This window comes from Mesoplodon densirostris, chromosome 2 (genome assembly GCF_025265405.1).
Source record: "Mesoplodon densirostris isolate mMesDen1 chromosome 2, mMesDen1 primary haplotype, whole genome shotgun sequence".
Lineage (NCBI taxonomy): Eukaryota > Metazoa > Chordata > Mammalia > Artiodactyla > Ziphiidae > Mesoplodon > Mesoplodon densirostris.
The window spans coordinates 40,834,418-40,860,698 of NC_082662.1; the positions used below are offsets into that span (position 1 = coordinate 40,834,418).

Here is a 26,281-nt window from a genome sequence, read left to right on the forward strand (position 1 = left end):
AGCCCCACCCACCAGAACACAGGCATCATTCTCCCCCCCACCAGGAAGGCTACACAAGCCACTGAACCAACCTCACCCACTGGGGGCAGACACCAAAAACAAGAAGAACTATGAACCGGCAGCCTACGAAAAGGAGACCTCAAACACAGTAAGTTAAGCAAAATGAGAAGACAGAAAAACACACAGCAGATGAAGGAGCAAGGTAAAAACCCACCAGACCAAACAAATGAAGAGGAAATAAGCAGTCTACCTGAAAAAGAATTCAGAGTAATGATAGTAAACATGACACAAAATCTTGGAAATAGAACAGAGAAAACACAAGAAATACTTAACAAGGACCTAGAAGAACTAAAGAGTAAACAAACAATGATGAACAACATAATAAATGAAATTAAAAATTCTCTAGAAGGGATCAATAGCAGAATAACTGAGGCAGAAGAACGGATAAGTGACCTGGAAGATAAAATAGTGGAAATAAGGACTGCCAAGCAGAATAAAGAGAAAAGAATGAAAAGAATTGAGGACAGTTTCAGAGACCTCTGGGACAACATTAAACACACCAACATTTGAATTATGGGGTCCCAGAAGCAGAAGAGAAAAAGAAAGGGTCTGAGAAAATATTTCAAGAGATTATAGTTGAAAACTTCCCTAACATGGGAAAGGAAATAGTCAATCAAGTGGAAGTACAGAGAGTCCCATACAGGATAAATCCAAGGAGAAACATGCCAAGACACATATTAATCAAACTATCAAAAATTAAATACAAAGAAAAAATATTAGAAGCAGCAAGGGAAAAGCAACCAATAACATACAAGGGAACCTCCATGAGGTTAACAGCTGATCGTTCAGTAGAAACTCTGCAAGCCAGAAGGGAGTGGCAGGACATATTTAAAGAGATGAAAGGGAAAAACCTACAACGAAGATTACTCTACTCAGCAAGGATCTCATTCAGATTCGATGGAGAAATTAAAACCTTTACAGACAAGCAAAAGCTGAGAGAATTCAGCACCACCAAACCAGCTTTACAACAAATGCTAAAGGAACTTCTCTAAGAGGGAAACACAAGAGAAGGAAAAGACCTACAAAAACAAACCCAAAACAATTAAGAAAACGGTAATAGGAACATATATATCGATAATTACCTCAAATGTAAATGGATTAAAGCTCCAACTAAAAAACATAGACTGGCTGAATGGATACAAAAACAAGACCTGTATATATGCTGTCTACAAAAGACCCACTTCAGACCTAGGGACACATACAACCTGAAAGCGAGGGGATGGAAAAAGATATTCCATGTAAATGGAAATCAAAAGAAAGCTGGAGTAGCAATTCTCATATCAGACAAAATAGACTTTAACATAAAGACTATTACAAGAGATAAAGAAGGACACTACATAATGATCAAGGGATCAATCCAAGAAGAAGATATAACAATTGTAAATAATTATGCACCCAACACAGGAGCACCTCAATACATAAGGCAAATGTTAACAGTCATGAAAGGGGAAATTGACAGTAGCACAATAATAGTAGGGGACATTAACACCCCACTTTCACCAATGGACAGATCATGCAAAATGAAAATAAATAAGGAAAGACAAGATTTAAATGACACATTAAACAAGATGGACTTAATTGATATTTATAGGACATTCCATCCAAAAACAACAGAATACACTTTCTTCTCAAGTGCTCATGGAACATTCTCCAGGATAGATCATATCGTGGGTCACAAATCAAGCCTTGGTAAATTTAAGAAAATTGAAATCATATAAAATATCTTTTCCAACCACAACGTTATGAGACTAGATATCAGTTACAGGAAAAAAAACTGTAAAAAATACAAACACAAGGAGGCTAAATAATAAGCTACTAAACAACCAAGAGATCACTGAAGAAATCAAAGAGGAAACCAAAACATACCTAGAAACAAATGACAATGAAAATACGATAACCCAACACCTATGGGATGCAGCAAAAGCAGTTCTAAGAGAGAAGTTTATAGCAATATAATCCTACCTCAAGAAACAAGAAAAATCTTAAATAAACAACCTAACCTTATACATAAAGCAATTAGAGAAAGAACAAAAAAACTCCCCAAAGTTAGAAGAAGGAAAGACATCATAAAGATCAAATCAGAAATAAATGAAAAAGAAATGAAGGAAACAATAACAAAGATGAATAAAACTAAAAGCTGGTTCCTTGAGAAGACAAAAAGAATTCATAAACCATTAGCTAGACTCAGCAGGAAAAAGGGAGAAGACTCAAATCAACAGAAATAGAAATGAAAAAGAAGTAACAACTGACACTGCAGAAATACAAAGGATCATGAGAGGTTACTACAAGCAATTATATGCCAACAAAATGGACAACCTGGAAGAAATGGATCAATTCTTAGAAAAGCGCAACCTTCCGAGACTGAACCAGAAAGGAGTAGAAAATATAAACAGACCAATCACAAGCACCGAAATTGAAACTGTGATTAAAAATCTTCCAACAAACAAAAGCCCAGGACCAGATGGCTTCACAGGTGAATTCTATCAAACATTTAGAGAAGAGCTAACACCTATCCTTCTTCTAAAATATAGCAGAGAGAGGAACACTCCCAAACTCACTCTATGAGGCCACCATCGCCCTGATACCAAAACCAGATGAAGATGTCACAAAAAAAGAAAATTAGAGGCCAATATCACTGATGAACATAGACGCAAAAATTAACAACAAAATACTAGCAAACAGAATCCAACAGCACATTAAAAGGATCATACACCATGATCAAGTGGAGTTTATCCCAGGAATGCAAGGATTCTTCAATATATGAAAATCAATCAATGTGATAAACCATATTAACAAATTGAAGGAGAAAAACTATATGATTATCTCAATAGATGCAGTAAAAGCTTTTTGACAAAATTCAACACCCACTTATGATAAAAACTGTCCAGAAAGTAGGCATAGCGGGAACCTACCTCAACATAATAAAGGCCATATATGACAAACCCACAGCCAACATCATTCTCAATGGTGAAAACTGAAACCATTTCCTTTAAGATCAGGAACAAGACAAGGTTGCCCACTCTCACCACGATTATTCAACATAGTTTTGGACGTTTTAGCCACAGCAATCAGAGAAGAAAAGGAAATAAAAGGAATCCAAATCAGAAAAGAAGTAAAGCTGTCACTGTTTGCAGATGACATGATACTATACATAGAGAATCCTAAAGATGCTACCAGAAAACTACTGTAGCTAATCAATGAATTTGGTAAAGTAGCAGGATACAAAATTAATGCACAGAAATCTCTTGCATTCCTATAGACTAATGATGAAAAATCTGAAAGAGAAATTAAGGAAACACTCCCATTTACCATTACAACAAAAAGAATAAAATGCCTGGGAATAAACCTACCTAAAGAGAAAAAAGACCTGTATACAGAAAACCATAAGACACTGATGAAAGAAATTAAAGATGACACAAACAGATGGAGAGATATCACATGTTCTTGGATTGGAAGAATCAACATTGTGAAAATGACTATACTACCCAAAGCAATCTACAGATTCAGTGCAATCCCTATCAAACGACCAATGGCATTTTTTTACAGAACTAGAACAAAAAATTTCACAATTTGTATGGAAATACAAAAGACCCTGAATAGATAAAGCAATCTCAAGAAAGAAGAAACGGAGCTGGAGGAATCAGGTTCCTGGACTTCAGACTATATTACAAAACTACAGTAATCAAGACAATATGGTACTGGCACAAAACCAGAAATATGGATCAATGGAACAGGATAGAAAGCCCAGAGATAAACCCACACACATATGGTCACCTTATTTTTGATAAAGGAGGCAAGAATATACAAAGGAGAAAAGACAGCCTCTTCAATAAGTGGTGCTGGGAAAATTGGACAGCTACATGTAAAATAATGAAATTAGAACACTCCCTAGCACCATACACAAAAATAAACTCAAAATGGGTTAAAGACCTAAATGTAAGGCCAGACACTATAAAACTCTTAGAGGAAAACATAGGCAGAACACTCTATGACATAAATCACAGCAAGATCCTTTTTGACCCACCTCCTAGACAAATGGAAATAAAAACAAAAATAAACAAATGGGACCTAATGAAACTTAAAAGCTTTTGCACAGCAAAGGAAACCATAAACAAGATGAAAAGACAACCCTCAGAATGGGAGAAAATATTTGCAGACAAAGCAACTGACAAAGGATTAATCTCCAAAATATACAAGCAGCTCATGCAGCTCAATATCAAAAAAAACAAAGCAGCCCAATCCAAAAATGGGCAGAAGACCTAAATAGACATTTCTCCAAAGAAGATATACAGATTGCCAACAAACACATGAAAGGATGCTCAGCATCACTAATCATTAGAGAAATGCAAATCAAAACTACAATGAGGGGCTTCCATGGTGGCGCAGTGGTTGAGAGTCCGCCTGCCGATGCAGGGGACACGGGTTCGTGCCCCGATCCCGGAAGATCCCACATGCCGCGGAGCGGCTGGGCCCGCGAGCCATGGCCGCGGAGCCTGTGTGTCCGGAGCCTGTGCTCCGCAACGGGAGAGGCCACAGCAGTGAGAGGCCCGCGTACAGCAAAAAAAAAAAAAAAACAAAAAAAACTACAATGAGGTATCACCTCACACCAGTCAGAATGGCCATCATCAAAAAATCTATAAACAATAAATGCTGGAGAGAGTGTGGAGAAAAGCGAACCCTCTTGCACTGTTGGTGGGAATGTAAACTGATACAGCCACTATGGAGAACAGTATGGAGGTTCCTTAAAAAACTAAAAATAATACTGCCATATGACCCAGCAATCCCGCTACTGGGCATATACCTTGAGAAAACCATAATTCAAAAAGAGTCATGCACCACAATGTTCATTGCAGCTCTATTTACAATAGCCAAGACATGGAAGCAACCTAAGTGTCCATCGACAGATGAACTGATAAATAAGTTGTGGCACATATATACAATGGAATATTACTCAGCCATAAAAAGAAACAAAATTGAGTTATTTGTAGTGAGGTGGTTGGACCTAGAGTGTGCCATACAGAGTGAGGGAAATTAGAAGAAGAAAAACAAATACCATATGTTAACAGATGTATATGGAATCTAAAATAAAAAAATGGTTCTGATGAACCTAGGGACAGGGCAGGAATAAAGACGCAAATGTAGAGAAAGGACTTGAGGACACAAGGTGGGGGAAGGGTAAGCTGGGATGATATGAGAGAGTGCCATGGACATATGTACACTACCAAATGTAAAATAGATAGCTAGTGGGAAGCAGTTGCATCACACAGGGAGATCAGCTCAGTTCTTTGTGACCACCTAGAGGGGTGGGATAGGGAGGGTGGGAGGGAGACGCAAGAGTGAGGGGATATGGGGATATATGTATACATATAACTGATTCACTTTGTTATACAGCAGAAACTAACACAACATTGTAAAGTAATTATACTCCAATAAAGACGTTAAAAAAAAACAGAAACAAAAATAAAAACTGACCAGAAATCAGCTGGATTTCAGAGATGGGGAAGAAACTGGAGGTGGGTAGGAAACCTGCGTGCTGGCCTGGTGCCTGAGTGGACATTTGTGCTGCGGTGTACTTGGGCTTTCAGTGTCAGTGGTTGCCTGGGCCATTGTGATTTTCGTCTCTAGGCTCTCCTGTTTCCATACCCACAGGAAGAATCAGATATTAGCTACCCCCAGCCCCTGGGTGACTGGTCCTGAGCCCTGCAGCAGGTGGGGCAGGTAGAGCATGCAGAATGCTGGATCCCTTACTGGCCTCCCTCAGTGACTGGGCTCTCTAGGGCCTCAGTAGGGGAGGAGCCTGGGGGCTAGTTGAGTTCCCAGTGGTGCCCCTTTTGTGGTCAGCTGTGGGCCGGTTTAGCACAGGATACACTGCCCAGATGCACATAGGAGTGAGGGCTGGGGAGCCTGCTGGGATGGTGAGTGAGGGAGAGTGCGTGTTGGGGAGCACTTGCTTCCCTGCATGGTCCCCAGATCTGTTCTGACTCATGCCAGGTCCCCAGCAGGTGTCCTGCAGTCGAAGTCCTGCGTCTACTGGCTCCTTCAGGCAGCCCCTCCCACCGCCACAGGAATCCCGCTCTTTTCAGAAATCTGTTTGAATAGCTCCTAGAATCGCAGATGGCCCAAGTGAGCCCTGGCTCTTTCTGCTCAGATGAGTGAACTGAGGCTGCCAGAGGGGAGGGAAGAGGCCACATCAGGCCGTGGCACAACTGCAACGGGAGCCCAGAAGTCTCCGTCCAGCTGCAGGTGTGGTCTTATAGAGGCTGTCCCAGAGGTCCTGCGTTTCTGAGGCCCTCCCATACGCCTCTGCTGTGCTGAGAGCTGAAGGGGAGGGAAGACAGGTGCAGACACACACAAACCCTGGATCTTGCCTTTGAAGTATTTGGGGTTGAACAGTGGGGGGTGGGTGAGGCAGACCTCCAACAGTGGACACGCCCTGTTATAAATCAGGATGTCCATACAGGCCCTTCTGCGTTAGACAGGCTGCTCGGCTTGATCCAACTCAGCCTGACGCAGGCAGGCAGCGTGTGGGTAGCGGGGCAGGGAAGGGAGGGGAGAGAGGGGACAGCGCCAGTGAGCACAACGCCCACGAGTGCGACGCCCGCCAGCCACCTCATTTAATTCTCACAGAACAGGAGGTGAATTCATTCAGCCCAAATTGCAAGCAATGTGAGCAAGAGATACGTTTGTCATTGTAGCTCCGGAGCAAAAGCTGATAAATAAAGGAGGCAAATGCAGTGTCTTGGTCCCAAGGTGGACAGCACTGTCCTCAGGAGAGACAGCCATGGAGAAAGGAAGACAGAGTGAGGGACAAGAAGCAGGAGAGGACCAGGGAGAGAGGCGCTGAGCAAGTCCTGTACCTGTACCTGCGTGTCTGGACTTCCCAGAGCCCCAGGAGGAGCATCAAGGTCATGGTCCATATGGTGATGATAAAATTTGTATTAATTATCATCATAATGATGCTGAACATTGTGGCTGCCATTTTGAGTTCCTACTATGTGGTACTAATCTTTGCAACTATGGTACAAGGTAGGTCTTTTCAATTCATCACATAATTATTGTTATCACTGCCCATTCATAGAAGAGGGACTTGAGCCCTTGAGAAGGTCCCCTCCGAAGCCATGCAGTCTGGAGGGGGTTGGGCTGGGATTTAGAGCCAGGGCTGTGAGACGCCAGAGCCGCCTTCTCCCACTGGGCCACGTGGCCCTCACTGACTTGGCCTTGGCTCTGAGGGGTGGGCCCAAGCCTAGGCTGGACACTGGGAGCTGGCTTCAGTCCTGGGCTCTTAGCATGGCCTCCTGGGGCATGAAGGAGCCACAGAAGTTATCCTGGTTTTGGCAGTGGTCACTGCCCTTGTCCATGGGGACTGTCCCAAAAGAACCCTTGACCAGAAGCAGGGGACCTGTTTTGGATCCCAGCTCTGAGAACACTATGTGGCTTTTCCTGCTCATTCGGGGCCTCAACTTTTCCCTTTATGAAGTAGAGGTCAGCAGAGGGTCCAGCAACCCTCCCAGCCCTTAAGGATTTGGCCAATAATCCCTTCCCCACTCCGGCCCAAACCTGCTCCGAAGGCAAAGAAGCAGATCTTGTCTTCGTTCTCCTGCAGAAGAGTCATGACCCTCTTCCCCATCCGCTCATTCCTCTTGTAGATGAGCTCCTGGCGGAAGTAGCTGTCGATCTCCTGGGCCGTGACCTGCTCGTGCGGCGGAAGGGTGGTATTGATAAAGTTGGGCAGCTGTAAAGGCAAGACAGAGACTGCTGCCTTCAGTTCTTCCTGGAGCAGAGTGGCTTCCAATAAACACACACAGCCCAGTGTGGGGCTGGGTAACTTACCTTTATTCAGGTAACTGATGCTTTTCATCAGTTCCAAGATGCTTTGAGATGACTGTTGTTATCCCAGTTTCACAAATAAAGAAAGAAGAGCGAAAGATCCAGAGGTAGGTGGAGAGCCACACAGCTAACTAAATGGCAGAGCCAGGCTGGAGCCCTGGACGCCACCCTCACACACGTATCACTCCCACGTCTCTGCCTTGTTGAACCTCGGCTTCCGGACACAGAGGTCCTGGGAGGCTCTCACTGTAGAACTGACCCTGTCACTGGCACATACAGGGAATCTGGTTCAGCAAGCCAGTGTGGAGGGTCAGCTGAGCTGTCTGCCTGGTGTAGCAAAAAGGCTGACCTGGGCTTCAGGCCCTGTTCTGATGCTGTGTGACTTTGGCCAAGTTACTTAACTTTTCTGAGTCCAGGTTTCCTCATTTATAAGATGGGGCTGATGGTATTGCAGGGGATTGCATGAGATGATGGGTGTTGTCGTGGACACCTTTCAGCCCACCCCACCCTACAGAGGTCAGAGAACCTTTGGTTCTCCCAGTGTATCAGCCCTGGTTGGCCACTTTCTGTTGCCACCACTATCTCTGCATCCCCAGCTCCACCGCTGCTCAGGACGTAACCCAAACCCTCCATCCCTTCTTGAAAATTTCAACTCCAGGACCAAGGCTTCCTTCCATAACAATGGTTTGTTCAACAACCTGGCTTGGAGCTAGCCATATTTCTCAGCTCTTGACCCCATGTCCACACTCAGCCGCATGGCCTGGGGTCAGCATTTCTGACGTGTCCTTGAATGAGGCAGAGAGCTCCCTGAGTTCAGGGACAGCACCTCTGTCATTCCTGGGCCCCTGCTGCCTGGCACAAAGTAGGTGCCCAGCACAGGTTTCTGGAGCCTTGAACATAAAGATGTGCCTCACCACATCGCCTCCTCCTGTTCTTCCGTTCCTGACATGTTGCCTCTCTAACCTGCTCCAGTGCTGTGGCCTTCAGCATGTGGGTGGGGTGGGAGAGGAAGCCATGGACCACTGAGGACCCTGAGGCCATGAGTAAGAATACCTGCTCTTTCCCCACAATCCACCACTGTGATTCTAACCTCCAAGCCCTTGCTCACAAGGGGTGCCCTCTTCATCACTCTGTCTTCACCAGTCCAGGCCCAAAGCACAGGACACAAGGCCTAGCTGACTTCTGAACTGGCCAGATGGAGAGTCTAGCACGAGGAGACTAATTTCCTGCAGGTTTTAGCCCAGCCACATGGAGTCTAGAGCCACTGACGAGTTGTCAGCCCTCTTTCTGAGGAAAATGGAGGCATCAACGGAGGCTGAACCCAGAGGGACTCTGGGTAGGCTGGGACATCTGCCTCTGCTATCTGTTGGCCAAGGACCAGGGCATTCCCTGAGTGAGAGGGGCTTCTCTGCCAGAAAGGCCTGATACGCTGTTCTGGGAGGAGCAGGACAATGATATGACTGGTGTTCCCTAAACTTGAGCAGTGCACAACCTAGGTAGCTGTACGCAGCAGCTCTGCCAGCGCCCAATCAGGGCCAGCACAGAGTTGGTGCTTGGGGACTGTTTGGCAAATGCATATATGAAGGAATAGAGTTCTTACTCGCTCCCCTAACCATGGAGGGGACGCTTGGCAGCCCTGATAAAACAGGCCACACTTGGACTTGAGGCCACTATAGGAAACACTGCAGGCTTCTGAGTGGGGGAGGAGCACAAGAGAGGCTGTGACTCAGAAGGGTTATTTCTGGAAACCTGGCCCTCGCAGGCTTCTCTCCATTCCTTGGGTATGGAAGAGAACGTGGGACGATGTTGCACCGACCAATAAATATTTGTTCAATGAGTGGATGCATGGATGAATGGACGGGCTCGCAGGCAGCAGCTCTGGAGGTTGTGAATGTGAGTCCTGAAGTCGGACAGCTGGGTCAGCTCGGGTTGGAATCCTTTTGCCACTTACCAGCTGGGTGGCCTCTGTAACTCACAAGTTGCTTGGCCTCTCTGAGACTCAGTTTCCAAATTGGTCATATAGGGGTTATATATATTGTTATTGGAATTAAACAAGATCAGTTTTGGAAAGTGCTTAGCACAGCACATGGTACAAAGGAAGTCCTGACTAAATGTCAGCTTTGTACAACTAGCCTGGAGGATGGAGCTGGCTGCATCATCTTTCCCCTCTGATGGCAGGGGCTACAGTGAAGGGTGGCCTTGGACAGGGGCTAGAGATGGAGATGACAGAGAGATGGCCTCAGAACCATCAGAGAGCCTGAAGGCAGCATTCTGCTTCCCTTCCCCTCTCCCAAGGGTCCAGGCAGAGGCTTTCTCCCTGTGGTGTGTCCAGCCCTCCCTCCTCAGTTCCCTGACCATGAGTGTGCATTTGTGTATGATGAATCTCCATTCAATCTTTAGGGAGCTTGGAAAAAAAAAAAAAAAAGAACAAGAACTAGAAAGTTCCATGTCAAAGCCACAAAGAAACTGGGCTAGCCACTGGGTTCCCTGGGCTGCCCTGCAGCTGGCTGACATTCTCTGCATGTTTCATGCTGATGCATCCTGGCGCCATGCCAAGGATGAGGCCTGGCTGGATGGAAGCAACTTAATGATGTGATTAGACTTGTTGGGAGTCTTAAATCTCTTGCAACAAGTTCAAGTGCAGGACGTATGATAACATTTTAAAGAGGACACGTCGGGTCCCCAGGACCCTAAAGTGATAGGTCCAAGATGGAGTGATGAGAAGATGGGCCAGGCAGAGCTGGAGTGGGGCTGTGAGGCTCCCCTGACCCCTGACCAGTGCTGGGTCAGGTCTAGTGGTCAAGTGCTCAGGTCTGCTGATGTCACAACCTCAATGTCCTCATCCCTTCTCTTTATCCTGTCCCTCCAACAGACACCTTCTGAGAACTTCCATGGGTACAGCCCTGTGTCCAGCTAGGAGGTCACAGATAAACCTCAGACAGGGTCTGCTGCCCTGGATGAGGCTCACAGCCAGTGGGGATCAGAAGACTGGGGCACACATGTTTTAGAGGGCAGTGAGGGATGTGGGAGCCTGGAGGAGGTCCCTAATAGGGTGACATTGTGTCTTGGTTTGTCCAAGACAATCCAGGTTCATGGCTATGGTAGATTGCTGCATGTCTATTAATTATTCTGACTCAATTACATTTGACTTTTACTTTCAATAGTGTCTGAGTACGGACAATAAATATATATGGCTATTCTACACCTAACGCAGGCCGGGGGCTCAGAGAAGTCTTCCCAGGGGAAGGGCCTTTGGATCACCCTGCTGACCTGGGGGCACTGACAGTGGTAGTGACTGGAGAGCTGCAGGAGGCCAGGGCCTCAGCCATTTCTGAAGGTGAGATGGACGGGGGGTGAGGTGAAGCCGACCAAGGGTGAGGTGTGCCTGGCCCTTGTCCGCCAGTATGATCATCCTGGGCCCTGCATCTGTCCAGCCCCGGCCTCCAGAGGCTGCTGCAGCAGCCTCGGCACTGCAGCCAGAGGCATCTTTCTGACCACGTCCCTGTGTGGCTTAAACACCCCAGGGTGTCGGCCCCTCAGTGAACACTCTCACCCCCATGTGGTCAGCCGTCTGCTTTGCAGGTCATTCCTCAGGACCTCCCACTTTCCCGTGACCCTGCCACGCAGCTCGCTCTGCCTGCCAGCCCCTGCCTTTGTCCACACCTGGCCAGACTCCACTCTCAAGCCTGGTCCAATACCACCTTCACCTGCAGCCCTCCCCAGCTGCAGGCCGTGACTGCCCCCTCCAGCCCCTGTGACGTCGAGCCCTCCAGCTGCAGACCCCTTCTCTGTTAGCACGCGGGCACTGGATTTAGCCTTGCTGCCCTGACACTGGGCTTGTCTGTGTCTGGGGGCGGGGCTGCCTAGTCCCTCCCTTGAGGGCTAGACTCGGCCTGTGCACCCCTGGGTTGCTATTCTAATCTGAGTGGGTCAATCTACCTGTGCCCTCTGCTCTACTTCAAGTACAGGCACTGCCAGGAGACCCCCGACGTAGTCCACCTGTCAGAGACACGCCAGTGGTTCTGGACACCGCGCAAAGAAAATCTGAACTTGTCATCCCCCGGGGTCACCCCCTTCTTCCCTCTCTCTGCTTAGTGTCCTGCCCTCCGTGGCCAGGGCCCTGTCCTGCACACCACTCTCCCCAGCCTGGCCATGTCACGGCCAGGACATCCTGAGTGGTGACCGGGTACCCCTCAGGCACACAGCTCCCTGGATGCTCAGGGCTCGCCAGCCTCTGCCCAGCGGAGGGTGCGGTGCTAGGCTCTGTCACAGGGTGGGTGGACGGCTGGTGAAATGCCTGTGAGCCTCATGCTGCCAGGGTTCTCCTCCCTCTCTCCTCTACCAGAGAGAGTCAGGGCAGCCAGAATCCCAGCCTTCTGTGCAGGGCCTCCACACCCTTCCTCTCCCTCACTCTCTGCACTGCACCGAGCACAGCACATGCCTGCGTTTGCCCGTGCAGCATTGCTCACTGATACTCACTCTGTGCCATGCCCTGCACTGGGCAGCACGACGACAGTGGACAGCACACCCTTGCTCTCGAGGAGCTTGGGGTCTAGCGGGGTCCCTGGCTATGCCTCCAGCCCAAACTCTCAGCCCTCCTCCTGTTGTCTCTTGCCTCCAGCTCGTCTGCATGGTTTCCTCTGCTGGAATGTTCTTCTGCCTCCTGTCTGTGGCCAATTCAGGTTCTTCTCTGACCTCTCTTATTTCAGGAATTTTTCCTTCTCTCTCCAGCCCTGCCCCACCCCTACCCCAAGCCCACCTAAATTCCTGCTCCTGCCACAGGCTCCAAGGGCATCCTCTACTTCCCCTCGTAGCAAGGATCATGCTTCGGTGCAGTTGCTTGTTGAATCTCCCCTTTTTCCCTATGAGACCCTCAGCCCCATGAGGGCAGCTCTCTCTGGTGCCCCGCCATATCCCTTTCCATAGCACTGTGCCTGGCATTTATAAACTATTTCCTTCATTCATCCAATATCTACTGAGTCCTGCTCTGTGCCAGGCGCTGCTCTAGCCAATTATCAGTGAATAAAACAGACCCAAAAACCCTGCCCTCAGGGAGTTTATGCTATAGTGGGAAAGGACAGACAATAAATAATGACTGATCAATGAATCAAGATATATAAGTGTGTGAGAAGATGATACAGGCCATGAGGAAAAGTGGAGCATCCTAAAGGGGACAGCTTGTGGGGGGCGGGGGGCGGGAGGGGCGTCAGGTTGCAATTCTAGACCCGGTCGGGGCCCGCCTCACTGAGATGATGATATTTGCATTATGTCTTGAAGGCAGAGAGGGGATGAGCCACGGTGATACTTGGGGAAAGGCCTTCCTGGCAGAGGGAACAGCCAGTGCATAGGCGAAGTGTGTGGGTGGGCTCATGGGTCAGCAGGGAGGCCTGCGCAGCTGGAGTGGCATGTGGCGGGCAGGGGGGTAGGCAGAGGACACGGGGTGGAGGCTGGGGAAAGACCACAGGACCATGCAGGCCATCACAGAGACTCTGGCTTTATCCTGAGAAAAACTGGGAGCCTTTCAGTGTCCTGAGCGGGGAGGTGGCCTGTTCTGACTAATTCAGCTGCCTCTTGAATGAATGAATAATCAAGCATCAGACACAGAAAGCACAGGGGGCCTAGAGGTGCCCAGGAGAAAATCTAACCCCATCCAGGGTGTCAGGGTGGTTCCGCAGGTGAGATGACACTGGACCACGGCCCGAGTGGGAGGAAACCGGGAGGGAGGAGCCTAAACAAAGGCAGAGCTGTGGGAAAGGGCAAGGTGCATGGGGAAAGTGCTACAAGTGGTAGAGGTCAGCAAAATGAGGTCTTTGTGGCAGGGGACCTGGGCTGTGATGAGGTGCATGGAGGGTAGGACATGGAGAGGGGGCCGTGACTGCCTACAAAGTACCTTGGAATTTATCCCGAGGGCAACGGGAGGCCTGGTGGAGCCACGCTCAGCTCCTCGGTTCCCACTCACTGTCTGCCCAGCCTGGGGTAATCTTTCCTCTAGGACTCGAATCGAGGCAGAGAGCCCTGGGCTGGACTCAAGTCCAAGCTCTGAGCACCTGTGAGCTTTCCCTTTCCTGGGCTTTAATCTCCCCAGATGCTGGACTAAACCTCAACAAGGCCTCCCTGTTCTTACAGGCAAAGCTTCCAGGGTCTAGGCCCCAGAGTGACACACACCAGGCTCAAGCACTACTCTTGACAACTCGATAACAACTAATAAGTGGTGTGGCCTTGGGCAAGTCTCTTCCCCTCCTTGAGCCTCAGTTTCCCCCATCTATAAAACGGGGATGCCCAAGCTCCTGCTTACCATGGCTGGAGAGAAGATTGTCTGTGCCTGGCACACAGTAGGTGTCTAATAAATGCCTTCCTATGGGTCTGGCCTTGGGAACGGGTGTCCAGGAGCCTGCCTGGGCTTGGGGAGGGGAGCCTCACCTGGGATGTGTCGTGGTTGAAGATGACGGCATTGAGGTCCCCGCAGTTGTAATGCTTGATGAGGTCCTCCGTGGTGTAGGGTGCCTGCAAGCTCCCGGCCCGCACACTCTCGTGCTGCAGCAGGGTCTGGTTCAGGGCAAACAGCACCTGTGCAGAGGGAGGAGAGGCATCAGGGCTGTGCTCAGGGACCCTGGCTGAGGCCCCTGACCCCTCCAGGACCGGCCCTCCTCTCGCTGGACTTTGGGGCAACAGGCCTGAAACAGGGTGTGTGAAAAGATGGGAGGGACCCGACACCAGCTGGCACCACCCGAATATTCCATGTCTCCCGCTCTTCACTCACTGGGCTCTCACCACGTTCAGCCTGCTCTCATCTCCAGCCCTTTGCCCTCACAGTTCCCCAGTACTGCTCTGGGCATCAATATTTTATCTAATAATGCGGCAAAGAGAACCCTAGTTGTGTCCAGGTTTTGGAATGATGGGTGAGTTTTTCTTTTGACTCCTTTCTTCTCCAGTGCCTAGATAAGTTCTAGAAGGAGCACAGACTCATTTTGGAATCAAGAGCACCCCCCAAACAAAGAAAAACCAACAAATGAGCAAAAAACCAGAAAGCCCATTAGATGTCAAGGCTCAACCCAAATGCCGCCTCCTCCAGAAGCCATCCTCACACCAGGCAAAGGCCTTAGGAGCTGAGCCCCCAAGTCACATCCGTGCTGCCATTCAGCACGCATTTCCTCCAGCCCCTCTGTGCTCTGGGCCACCGTGCCAGGCCCTGGGGACACAGCTGTGCCCAGCCAGACCTTCCAGGCGTTAGGATCACTTGGAGTGCTACACAAAAATATCAGAGATTCCAGAACTGGAATCTCTGAGGTGGAGCCCAGGATGTGTATTTTTAACAGGCTCCCTGGGAACTCTTTAGCGGTCCAATTGCTTCTGGCATTTGAGGACCATGCCTCTAATGGAACATGCCCTGCCCAAGGCACAAGGCCCTGAGAGATGATCTAAAATGTCCCATTTTAGATGGGGAAACTGAAGCCCAGGAGGGGAGGGATGTGGCCAATTCTGCACAACTGGGACTAGAGCCAGCTTCATACAGCTATGCATCTCAGACTCCTTTGGCCAACAAAAGGGAGGAGCTTGACCAGTCAGTGGGTTATTTAGCACAGATAGAGGGAAAAATAATTGCAATTCTTGTGCAAAACGCCAGGAGGTGGTCTCGGGCCACTTGTCCTCACTGTTTTCCCAGCTCCAGCCTCCCTGGCAGTCCTCAGGCCCTGTTCATCCTGTCTGCACACTGTCTTGGACAACACACCCCCAGTCTTAGTCCGCCCACACCAGTTCAGGCCCAAGCCTTTCTCACTGGGTCCACTGCAACCCATGCTCCTCTCTGCAGACTTCCCCCGCTTCCCACCTATCCCATATTCTGCTGCCACAGCTATCCTTTAAAAACACAAATCTGATGGACTTTATCTTTCTTTTTTTGCTCAAAACTTTCATGGATGCCTCCTGCCCAGGGGATAAAAGCCTAGCTCTTCACTGGAGCCTGCAAGGCAGCGGCCTGGCCGCTGCTGAGGTCCGTGACCTCGTTTCAAGCCTCTGTGTCTCCAAATGCTAAACTACTCAGCAGTCTTCTGTCTTTGTGCTTTGTATATGCTGTTCCCTGTGCATGAGAAACCTCTCGCCTCCGTTTTCCACTTGCAAATCGAGACTTGGCCTTCCAGGGTCTGCTCAGATGTCTCATCCATGAAGCTTCTCTGACCACCTGGGGACTGGGTGAGGCCCCTCCCCAGAACTCCCACGGTCTCCCTGTGTGGCAGAGTGATATAGTAATGGCCCCAAGCCTTAAGCCCTCCCTATATACATACCCTTGGCCATGGAACTCTGTAGCTCCTTCACATTCTGACTCTGGACTTGCTGCATTACAAATGGAGGCCAGCATTACAAGCCTCCATAGCCAAATGGAGGAAGCATGTGCTGCTGTTACACATGTGCTGCTATCTTTTACACATCCACATTGCCTTGAGAGCAGCCCAGGCTGGCCTGCTGGAGGGTGAGAGGCGGCATGGCAGAGCCCAGTTGCTTCCGTTGTCCCACCAGGGGTGTCCCAGTCCGGCAGACAGCCAGCCAGCTCCCAGACAAGCAAGTGAGCCCACCTGAGCCCACGGAGCCTGCCTGCCTGCCTGTAGCTGGGCCCAGACATGTGAGTAAATGCTTCACAGCACAGCTGTGGTGAGAGATGAGCTACCCACCCTTCTTCCCTCCAGCAGGGTGTGAACAATAGATTATAACTGCAGTTTAGCTACCTGTCTCTGCCCTTAGGCTATGAGCTGCTTGAAGACAGGAATTGCAACCTATTTAGTTTTGCATTGGCAGAACTCAGCACTGTGCCTGGTAGAGGGTGTCACCCATCCTTTCTTTAGTGCTTTGACACCTGCTGTGGTCAATTCATAGTTCAAGGTTGCTCAGTAAGCCCTTCAGACGATCCCCTAGAACTCTGGCATTCTGTCTGCACTTGGGGCACGCTGCCACCATGTGGCAGAAGTTTCCTCCAAGTGGCATTAGCCACGTGGTTCCAGAACACATAATCTGAACAAAAAAGCTCAGGCAATAGGTACACAAAGTCTGGCTAAAATACTGTCTTGGGCGACTGGGCCAAGCTTGTGCTTGTGAGATCACCTCCACCCATCCCCTTCTACTTTTGTTTCTGGTTGGGCAGGAGAGCTGGATTGCACTGAGCTCTGGCAGCCCAGCCTGCTTCCCATAATGAGCTGGCTGGAGATGAGGTCAGACCCCACCACCCCAACTCTGGGCCTTCTCCAGGCTTCCAGGTTCTGGCCACCACCCCTGAAATCCAATCTGCAGCCACCTGGCACAGGGTGTCGATGGCAGCAGGGTGGCTGGGGATGGATCGCAGCAGGCAGAGGCCTTGTTGCCGTGAACATCGCTAAGACAACAGGCACTTCCTCCTGCATAGCAGATGCCTGGGATGAAAGCGTCCAGGCGGGCTGGAGCGCTCTCCTCCTCTGGGGGCTGGGACACACAGACTTCCTGTGTCCACACCCTGGGCTGCACACACCTGCCCTGCTGCTTCTCAGTGCTGGCACCACCTGGCCTGTGCTGAGGTCATCGGCTCAGGTGCCCAGAAGACCCGGCTTTGGGGGGGGGGGGCGGAAATGGCCCCCCGGACCCTCTTAGACACATGGAGTCACTTCTGTAGTCATGTGGCCCTTGTGGAGCTGGGAGGTGTTCTAGTGAATGAAGCACGTTACAGCCTGCAGGGCGCTGAGAACAGTCCTGGCACGTAGTGAGTGTGGAATAAATGCTTGGAAGAAAATAGTTAGACCTAAACTTTCCTGATTGGAGCTAGAGGGGCCCAGCGGTTTTTCAAACCTTTTGTAGCCATGGAATCCTTTTTTGTTGTTATTGTTTTCCAGAGGAAACTTACTTGGAACTCAAAATGTGTAGCAGACAGAAATGGGAACTGCTCTCATTGAGGTAAAGGAGGCAGGCTATTTACCTGAAGTCCCCCCGGCTCAATGCCACCCCCATAACAGACTCCCAGTGCTTCTCTGTGGAACCCACAGGTGCCCTGGAGCCTCATTTGAGAACCACTCATCTCTTCGTATGCCCTCTTTACATGGAAGAGGAGAAAAGACAGGGGTCCGGAACAGGCAGGATGAAGCTTGCCCAAAGGCCACATGGCGAGCTGCGGGCAGAGTGGGCTCCCTGTTCCCTGACCCCCAGCCTAGGACCTTTTGCTGTGCCCTGGACCATGTCTGGGGCTGGATTTCCCGAGGTCCACTGGCACAGTCCACATTCATCCCCCACACCTTGCCATACCCATTTTCTTTCAGGAGCCTTGTGAAATAGCCAGAAAACAGCTAGGGAGAATTTATTATTAACATGTTTAGAGGTAGAACACTGAGATCAGATTATTCAAGAAGCATCTCTAGTGTGGCGCAGCCGGGGTGTGGTGGAGCCAGGACTGAAACCCAGCCCGTCACTGCAGACTCCCCTCAACCCCCATCACAGACCCCGGAGCTTCCCTTGGTTGTGGCACTTATCCCACTGAGATGTCCATTTCAGGTAATTCCCTGTTCCCTGCCTGTCTAGACTGAGAGATGGGTGAGGGCAGGGAGCCTGACTCTCTGGTCACTGCTGAATAGCAGACATTCAAGAACTATGAGAGGGAAGGATGCTGACCCTGAATCCCATGACCTTCCCCCTCTACCTCCTGCCTCGTATCCATCCTCTGCAATTTGTGAAGCAGTCCTCATCCATTGATTACTAAGGTCACTATGTTTATTGAGCACTTACTATGCGTCAGAAACTCCCTAAGCTCATATTAATTTATCTAACCTTGACAGCAACTCTAACGTAGGGCTAGTATTAGCTCCATTTCATAGATTGGGGTGGCGGGAGGGGGCAGTTGCAGCAGAGAGATATGAAGTAACCCACTGAAGGTGACAAAGCTGGAGAGGGGTGGATGTGCATTCAAACCTGGGCCACCCAGCCCTGGAATCTAACCTCTTAGGTTAGGTTCCCTCTGCTCTCTTTGGGAGAGAGCCAGCAGGGAGGTGTCCCTATTCACAGATGGGAAAACAAAGAAGCAGAGGGGAAGGGGACCCAAGGCCACATGGCTTGTAAAGGACAGAGCTGGGCTATGAAATTACTTTTTTCTAGCTCCAACCAGGTTCCCATGACCAGGACTTCAAAGTAATATGTGCTTCTTCATGTGCATTCTTGGTGCTTCCAACAGACATAGGGAAGGGACACTCATTCATTCATTCAACAAACATTTACTTTCTATTGATTCTCTGCAGGCATCTGGCGTTGTTGGATTAATTGGACTTGGTTTCCATCCACACCTTTTAGAGGCAGATATGCCAACGGGTCTTTATAGTAGAGGATGGTTGGAAAGTGGGGCCTTCAAAGCCCAGTGCACGGGTGCGAATAAGTGCCTTGCTCTGATTCCTGTTTCCCTGTCATTCACCCTGAATCCTCAAGACTGGCCCTGCTCAGATTCCCAGGCCTCAATGTCTTCTGCTCCCGGCCACTTCAGAATAACAAACCCGCCTCGCCCGTAGCCTCGGTGGCCCACTCTAGGATAATGTTTATGATAAGGCTTTGACATGAAATAACAAACACGGGGTGAAGGCGAGAGCTACCTCACTTCCCCTGGATGGCCGTGTGTGGAGGCCCGGCCACCAAGAGCCCCTGAGCATCCTGGTGGCACCCCCCCCCCCAACCCCACCCAGCGGTACTTGCAGGCCAGGAGCTGGCCCGCAGCGTCTGCTGAGTGTAGGACTGGAATTTAAACACATCTTCAAACATGGGCCTCGGATGGAGGGAGGCAGGCGCCAGGAGGGTGGGTACAGGTTTATTGTTCCAGATCCGTCTCGTAAACAGTCGTGGATGGGCTGGCAGGGTGAACACCGAGGCCTGTGTTCCCTTGTCGGCCCAGCAGCGTCATCGTGAGGTAAAGGCCGGACCCGCTTAGTCAGGAGGGATGTTTGAGACAGGCCTGGCTCTCAGGCTGGGACTGTCACTTCTCACCCACCCCGAACTATAGGGAAGTCACAGCAAAGGCCCCAACCCACTCGGCGGTGCTTACTGAGCACCTGGCATGGGCCACGCACTGTTCTAGGTCAGGGGATTTAGTCAGGGACAAAGCAGACCCAAATCCTGCTCTCACTGAGCTTATCTGCTGGGGAGGAAACAGAGAATAAATGAAATAATTAGTAAAATGTTAATATTTAGTATGTTAAAGACACAACAGGAGTTCCATTGAACTGGAAGTTCAGACTGCCTTCTGTCACTTGGAGGTCCTCATGCCTCTAAACCAACAGGCAAAGCTGGGAGTTACTGGGCTGGCTGGGGGCCTGGTCCTGATGACCAAGGGGGAATTGGAGGTGAGGGAGAGCATGTCTGTGGCGTACGATATCCCTTAGGGCATCTCAGTATTACCAGGCCCTGTGGTTAACTAATGTCAGTGGGAAACTACAACGACCCAGTGTAGGCAGCCTAATGGCCCAGACCCTTCAGGAATGAAGGTTTGGGTCATCCCACCAGGTAAAGAAGCATAGCTAGCTGAGGAGCTTGCAGAAGGCAAAGGGAATAGGTAGTGATGGGGGTAACAGAAGAAGGTAGTTATAAATACCAGCTCCGACCACGTGACCAGTTACAGAAACAAGGACTCTCCTTGTCTGGAGTATTTCTTCCTTAATTTGTTAAGAATATGTGTGTGGGGGCCTCCCTGGTGGCGCAGTGGTTGAGAGTCCGCCTGCCGATGCAGGGGATACGGGTTCGTGCCCCGGTCTGGGAGGATCCCATATGCCGCGGAGCGGCTGGGCCCGTGAGCCATGGCCGCTGGGCCTGCGCATCCTGAGCCTGCGCATCCGGAGCCTGTGCTCCGCAACGGGGGAGGCCACAACAGTGAGAGGCCCGCATACCACAAAAAAAAAAAAAAAAAAAAAAAAAGAATATGTGTGTGTGTTTGTATAAAATCTTTGTTTTCTGCTGTCTCTTCTTTTTCTTTTCTTCTCTCCTATCAAGTAACGTAAGACATATTGACTTTATACCATAGTGTTTAAGTATTGTTAACTCAAGTACTCTTAAGGATTGTATTTAAGTTATGGTACCTCAAGGAGAAAAGTAAATAAATACCACCCAAAGACTTTGCATCCTCTTTTGGGGAAGGCACTAGCGTTTTGGTTGCAGGCAGACTTGTAATTGTTAGGCATAATGTGACCTTGTTATTATCTATTTGGAGATTAAGTGTGATTTAAGGAGGTACTGTATGAATGCCAACTTGACAAGGGGTGGACTTGTGATGGTTAATTTTGCCGACCTGACTAGGCCATGGTACCCAGATATTTGGTCAAACATTCTAGATGTTCTTGTGAAGATAGTTTTTAGATAAGATTCACATTTAAATCAGAAGACTTTGAGTCAAGCAGATTACGCTGTATAATAATTGGATGAGGTGGGTCTTATCCAATAAGTTGAAGCCCTTAATAGATAAGACCAACCTCCCTGATGAAGGGAATTCTGCCAGCAGAGTGACTTTGGACTTGAACAGCAGCATCAGCACTTCTTCCCTGGATTTCCAGCCTGCCAGCTCACCCTGTAGATTTTGGACTTGCCAGCCTCCACAATGCATGAGCCAATTCCTTAAAATAAATCAATCTGTATGTATCTATGTATATGTCTGTCTATCTATCTGTCTACTTATCTATCTACACATGCTATTGGTTCTGTTTCTCTGGAGAACCCTAACAAATACAGTATGTGTTACAAAGAAAAAAAGAAACAGAAAAGGAGGGCAGAGAGTGATGAGAGAAGGGGCAACAGCAGGTGCAAAGGCCCCGCGCATACGCAAAGAGGAGCAGAGGTCAGGGTGGCTGGAGCTGAGTAAATAAGGAGAGTGATAGGAGATGAGGTCAGAGTTCATTGGCATGCCAGGTTCCATGGGCCACAGTAGGGATGCTGAGAAACCATCCCACACCTTTCAGAGAATGGATTGTTATTCCCACATGACATATGAAGAACCTGAGGTCTTGAGGATGGTGAAAGTACTTGCACAAGGTCTCACATTGAAGAACTGGAGCTGGAGTTCAAACTCAGGTCCAGCTGACAGGTGCTGGGTTCTTTCTGCTGCCCCTGGGCCTGGCCAACAAGCTGCCTCCACCTAGCCACTGGTAGGAAGAACAGACAAACAGACAAGTAGGGGCCAGTGTGCGAAGTCCAGATTCTGAGTGGTCAGCTGGGAAGGAGGAGGGATGCTAGGACCTCAGTCATGGGGCCTGCTTAGAGCTGACATATGAGGAGAGGAAAAAGGTCACCTGGCCAAGGAACCCCACCTGGAACATGGCCTCCTGCGCTGTTTCTACTCCTTGCCCTGCCTGATCGTTCGGCTCCAGCCTTGTGCTGAACTCATCCTCTCAGCCTCAGGACCACCTCCCTTGCTCCCCCTTCTGCCTGGAACCCTCTTCCACCCACCAGCTCCCACTCCCCTTTCACTTGGCTGCAGAGGTTCCCTTATCAGGAGGACTTCCCTGGACCATGGGCCAGGCAGGTCCCCCAAAGCACTGTCACTTCCTGGACGATTGCGCTCACCCTGCTTCATTGCTATTTAATGCTCATTCTTCCTGCTTGATGGTGAACGCTCCAAGGGCAGGCAAATTGCCTTTCTTAGTCGTGGCTGTTTCTCCAGCACAGGACACAGTGCCTGATACTTATACAGTAGATGCTTGAGAAATACTTGTAGAATGACGGAATGGATGGATGGATGAAAAGCTGGACCACTCATCCCAGGACCCCATCCTGAGCAGCTCCCTGCTGGGACCCAATACCCCCAGGGCACAGAGGTGGCAGCTGAGCCCCCTGGACCCTGGGCCACATGTCTGTCAGCCCTGAGGTGGGCTGGGGTGAACGGCAGCTCTGCTTCACAGGAAGGTTTCTCCAGCCTGGGGGAGACTTCCTCAAAGGTTAGAGCCTGTCAGGCTCTGGCTGAGGTTTATTTATTCATTCTTTCTCCTTGCTCCACTGACAGCACCAAAGCAGTGCCGACGACTTCCTCGCTTCCTTCTCAGTACGTTGAGTGCCCCGGCCCCCGGCACAGAATCCTGTCTCCGGACACTGCACCACCGAACAGCAGGCCACCAAATAAACACAAGGTTTCCTGGAGCGGGGGACTGGCTCTGTGCTGGCAGGTAGGACCAGAGCTCCCATCTCCATCTGAATCTCCACCACAAAGCCCTGGGCAAGCCATTTTCCTTCCCTGGGCCTTGCTTTACCCACCTGCGAAAAGGACCAACTCACACATTCGTTGAATAAATACTTATTGACCACTTCTGTACCAGTTGCTCTTCTACAACCTGAAGGGACAGCAGTGAACACGGCAAATAAAGATCCTTGTCCTAATGGAGCTTTCATTCCAGTAGGAGGAAGCTGACAATAGACAAAAATAACCAGTAAAATATGTTAGAAAGTGATGGCTGTTAAGGAGAAAATAAGGCAAGGAACATAGGAAGTGTCTGTGTGTGTGTTGGGGGGTGACATCTTACATAAGATGCCCAGGAAAGGCACAATGAGAAGTCACATTCGAGAAGAGATCTGAAGGAGATGGTCCTGTGAATATCTGAGAGAAGGAAGGATGTTCTGGGCAGAGGGAACAGCAAGTGCAAAGGCCCTGAGGCAGAAGCGAGCCTGATGGGTGTGAGGAGCAGGGAAGAGGCCAGCGTGGTTGGGAGGAGTGAGCTAAGGGGAACTAGTCGATGAGATCTGTCTCAGGCAGAGACCCAGCAGCAAACAGATGGTGCACTGCCAGTGCAGTGAGCTCCAATGAGGTAGGTTCAACTGAAAGGGTGATTGAAGCACACTGAATGATGGGAATATTCACAGAGGTGTGGACAGGAGACGGTGGAGTGCTGAGGAACAGTGGCAGTGGGAAGCTTTCCTGCCCCTAAGCCTTAAAGGGAAAGCGGGGGGCGGTCAGGGACCTGAACCCAGCCAGGGCCACGGCCGTCAGAAGGGACCACAGCTACCACTCAATGGCCTGGACCATGGTGACCAGCAGGGAGGAGGGCGTGGGTGGGGGGCAAGAAATATCCCAGCTTCCTTGCCCTCCTGCCTGTTCATCCCCTGCCAGTGCTTCCCACTGAAATCAGGATAAGGGAGGCAAGGTGATGTTGTGTCACTGCAGGGCTCAGAGCTGGGAGAACAGAGGGTCGATCTGGAAAGGCAAGGGGGATTTCCAGGACGCAGTCAGAAAGGTAGGGCGGGGTTGGTGGGGAGCACGTCCCGTGGGGCCTGTGGGCCTCAAAGGCCTCTGGCTTCCCCCAGGGGGAATGGAAAGTCCCAGAGAGGCTGAGCAGAGGTGGCTGCAGTAGCTATGTTGCCGTGGAATCCAGGGAGATAGGCGTGAAGCAAGGAGATGAGACTGAAGATGAGAGGGCAACTGTCTTCCTCCTAAAGAGGAATCTCTGAGCATGCTCCTCTCTCCCCTCCCCTTACCCTGTCCCCAACCCCAGCCACAACCCAAGAACTTGGACTTGGCTTCTAGCGCAGACGTTCCCTGCTCCGTGGACGCCTACCAGTTGGACCTCGGCGATGGGGCCACATCCTCCAGCTGCCGTGCAGTGTGGGCTGGCTGAGCCTTCTGTGCTTTCCTGGGCGGGCAGCGGAGGCTGACTCACCCTAGCTTGCTTTCCTTCTTTTCTCTGGATGCCTAGTTTCTCCACCCAAAGACCACCCTTAAAGATCCCAGCATTCCTCTTCTGTCCTTCAAGTCATGCCAGGAAAGGCTCATAAATCCGGAGCCACCCACAGGAGGAGATTAGCATTCTGCTGGGTAGGGAAGCTAACAGCCGGGCTGAGGCAGGGGCTGGGCTGGGGGTAGGGACAGGCTCAGAGGCTTGGGGTCTCCAGGAAGGGAGTTTGTATGGGGTCTGCCCTGCTAGACGGCAAAAGGGTCCCTTGCTCTTCAGTTTTAGGCACAGGTAAGCCCAACGGAGGCTGGAGACCTAGATTCTGGTGCTGCAGGCTCTGACTCCAGACCAGTTGTGGGCTCACTTTCTGGTCACAGGTTCCCCCTCTGAGACACGAGGATGTGGGAGTACTTCTCAGCTCTGCTTGTCATGTTCTATGAGCCCAACATTTTGGGACGGTGACACCCCACCATGTCATGATTTAAATTGTCTACGGTTCTAGGCACTTGGCACATGGAAGCTCATTTATTCTTTTTTTTTTTTTTTTTTTTTTTTTTTTGCGGTACGCGGGCCTCTCACTGCTGTGGCCTCTCCCGTTGTGGAGCACAGGCTCCCGACGCACAGGCTCAGCGGCCATGGCTCACGGGCCCAGCTGCTCCGCGGCATGTGGGATCTTCCCGGACTGGGGCATGAACCCGTGTCCCCTGCATCGGCAGGCGGACTCTCAACCACTGCGCCACCAAGGAAGCCCTCTCATTTATTCTTTATAACAGCCCTGTGAGGCCAACATTACTGACCCCACTTTACAGACAGGGAAACCAAGGCTCCCAGAAGTAGGTGACATCACATGCTGCCCCACTGTTAGGGCTACTTGGCCCCAGCCTTAGCTCTGCTCAGTGTGCCAAGCCCTCCCTGACCCTGGGGTCAACTATCTGTCATGAATTTTTTTTTCGCTCCCCCCAAATCACTTCTGATCTCCTAAGTTGAATACACACCGTGAATAGAGGAAAAAACCAAAATGTATCAGAAAGTCCCACAGAATCATCTAGGCTGGCCTATTTCCAGTTATAAAGCTTTGAGGAACTTCAAGGTGGTGGATGAGTTGGAGAGAGAAACAGGTAATTATAAAACCCAGGGGTAAGTTAATGATAAAAGGGGAAAACAGGGGCCTTTGGGGTCGCAGAGGGGGTTTGTGATGCAGCCTGGGAGTTGGTGAAAGAATCAGGCTTTAAGCTGGGCTGTGCAGGATGAGTGGGGTTGAGAGAAAAGCGTGTTCAAGGCAGAGGGGCTCGGAAGTGCATGATGTGTTTAAAGGCGTGTCAGGAGTTAGGCCCAGAGGGGACCTGGTGGCGAAGGGCCTTCGGTCTCAGGGGGAGGGCTCCACGCTCCACCCAGCCCTTCTCTGCTGGATGTTCTGACAGTGGGCTGGTCACCTGTGGAGGCGGAAATAGCTGGGGAACCACAGATGAGCAGACTGAGACTCTCAGAGGGACAACGGTCTCCTCGGCAGGCAATCGGTTGGCGGTGCCCATGGTTACCATCATCATCGTCATTACTGTGCAGCGGCTGCAGCCTTCCTGGTCGGCAGGAAGTCGTTTTTATTTTTCCTGCTGTCTCAGACCTGCCTGCTGACACAGCTGCCTAGACTTCAAAAGGCAAGTCTCCATTTTCATTTGCAAAATCAGTATGAAATTCCTAGAGGGCTTGTCTAATTCCTTCTGGTCTGACCACACAGCAATTACCAATTTGCAAGGAGGAGTGGGGAG

The 26,281-nt window shown here is 50.1% G+C and overlaps 1 protein-coding gene across 1 annotated transcript in view; it reads right to left on the reverse strand.

Annotated features, from left to right (window-relative positions):
* Nucleotides 1-26,281, reverse strand: part of TRABD2B (TraB domain containing 2B) — a 215,813-nt gene that overhangs the window by 24,594 nt on the left and 164,938 nt on the right. The window contains exons 3-4 of the mRNA XM_060083290.1: nucleotides 14,308-14,454; nucleotides 7,618-7,792 (exon numbers count right to left, since the gene is read on the reverse strand). Coding sequence (XP_059939273.1) covers nucleotides 7,618-7,792; nucleotides 14,308-14,454 — 322 coding nt within the window. The remainder of the gene's footprint in view (nucleotides 1-7,617; nucleotides 7,793-14,307; nucleotides 14,455-26,281) is intronic.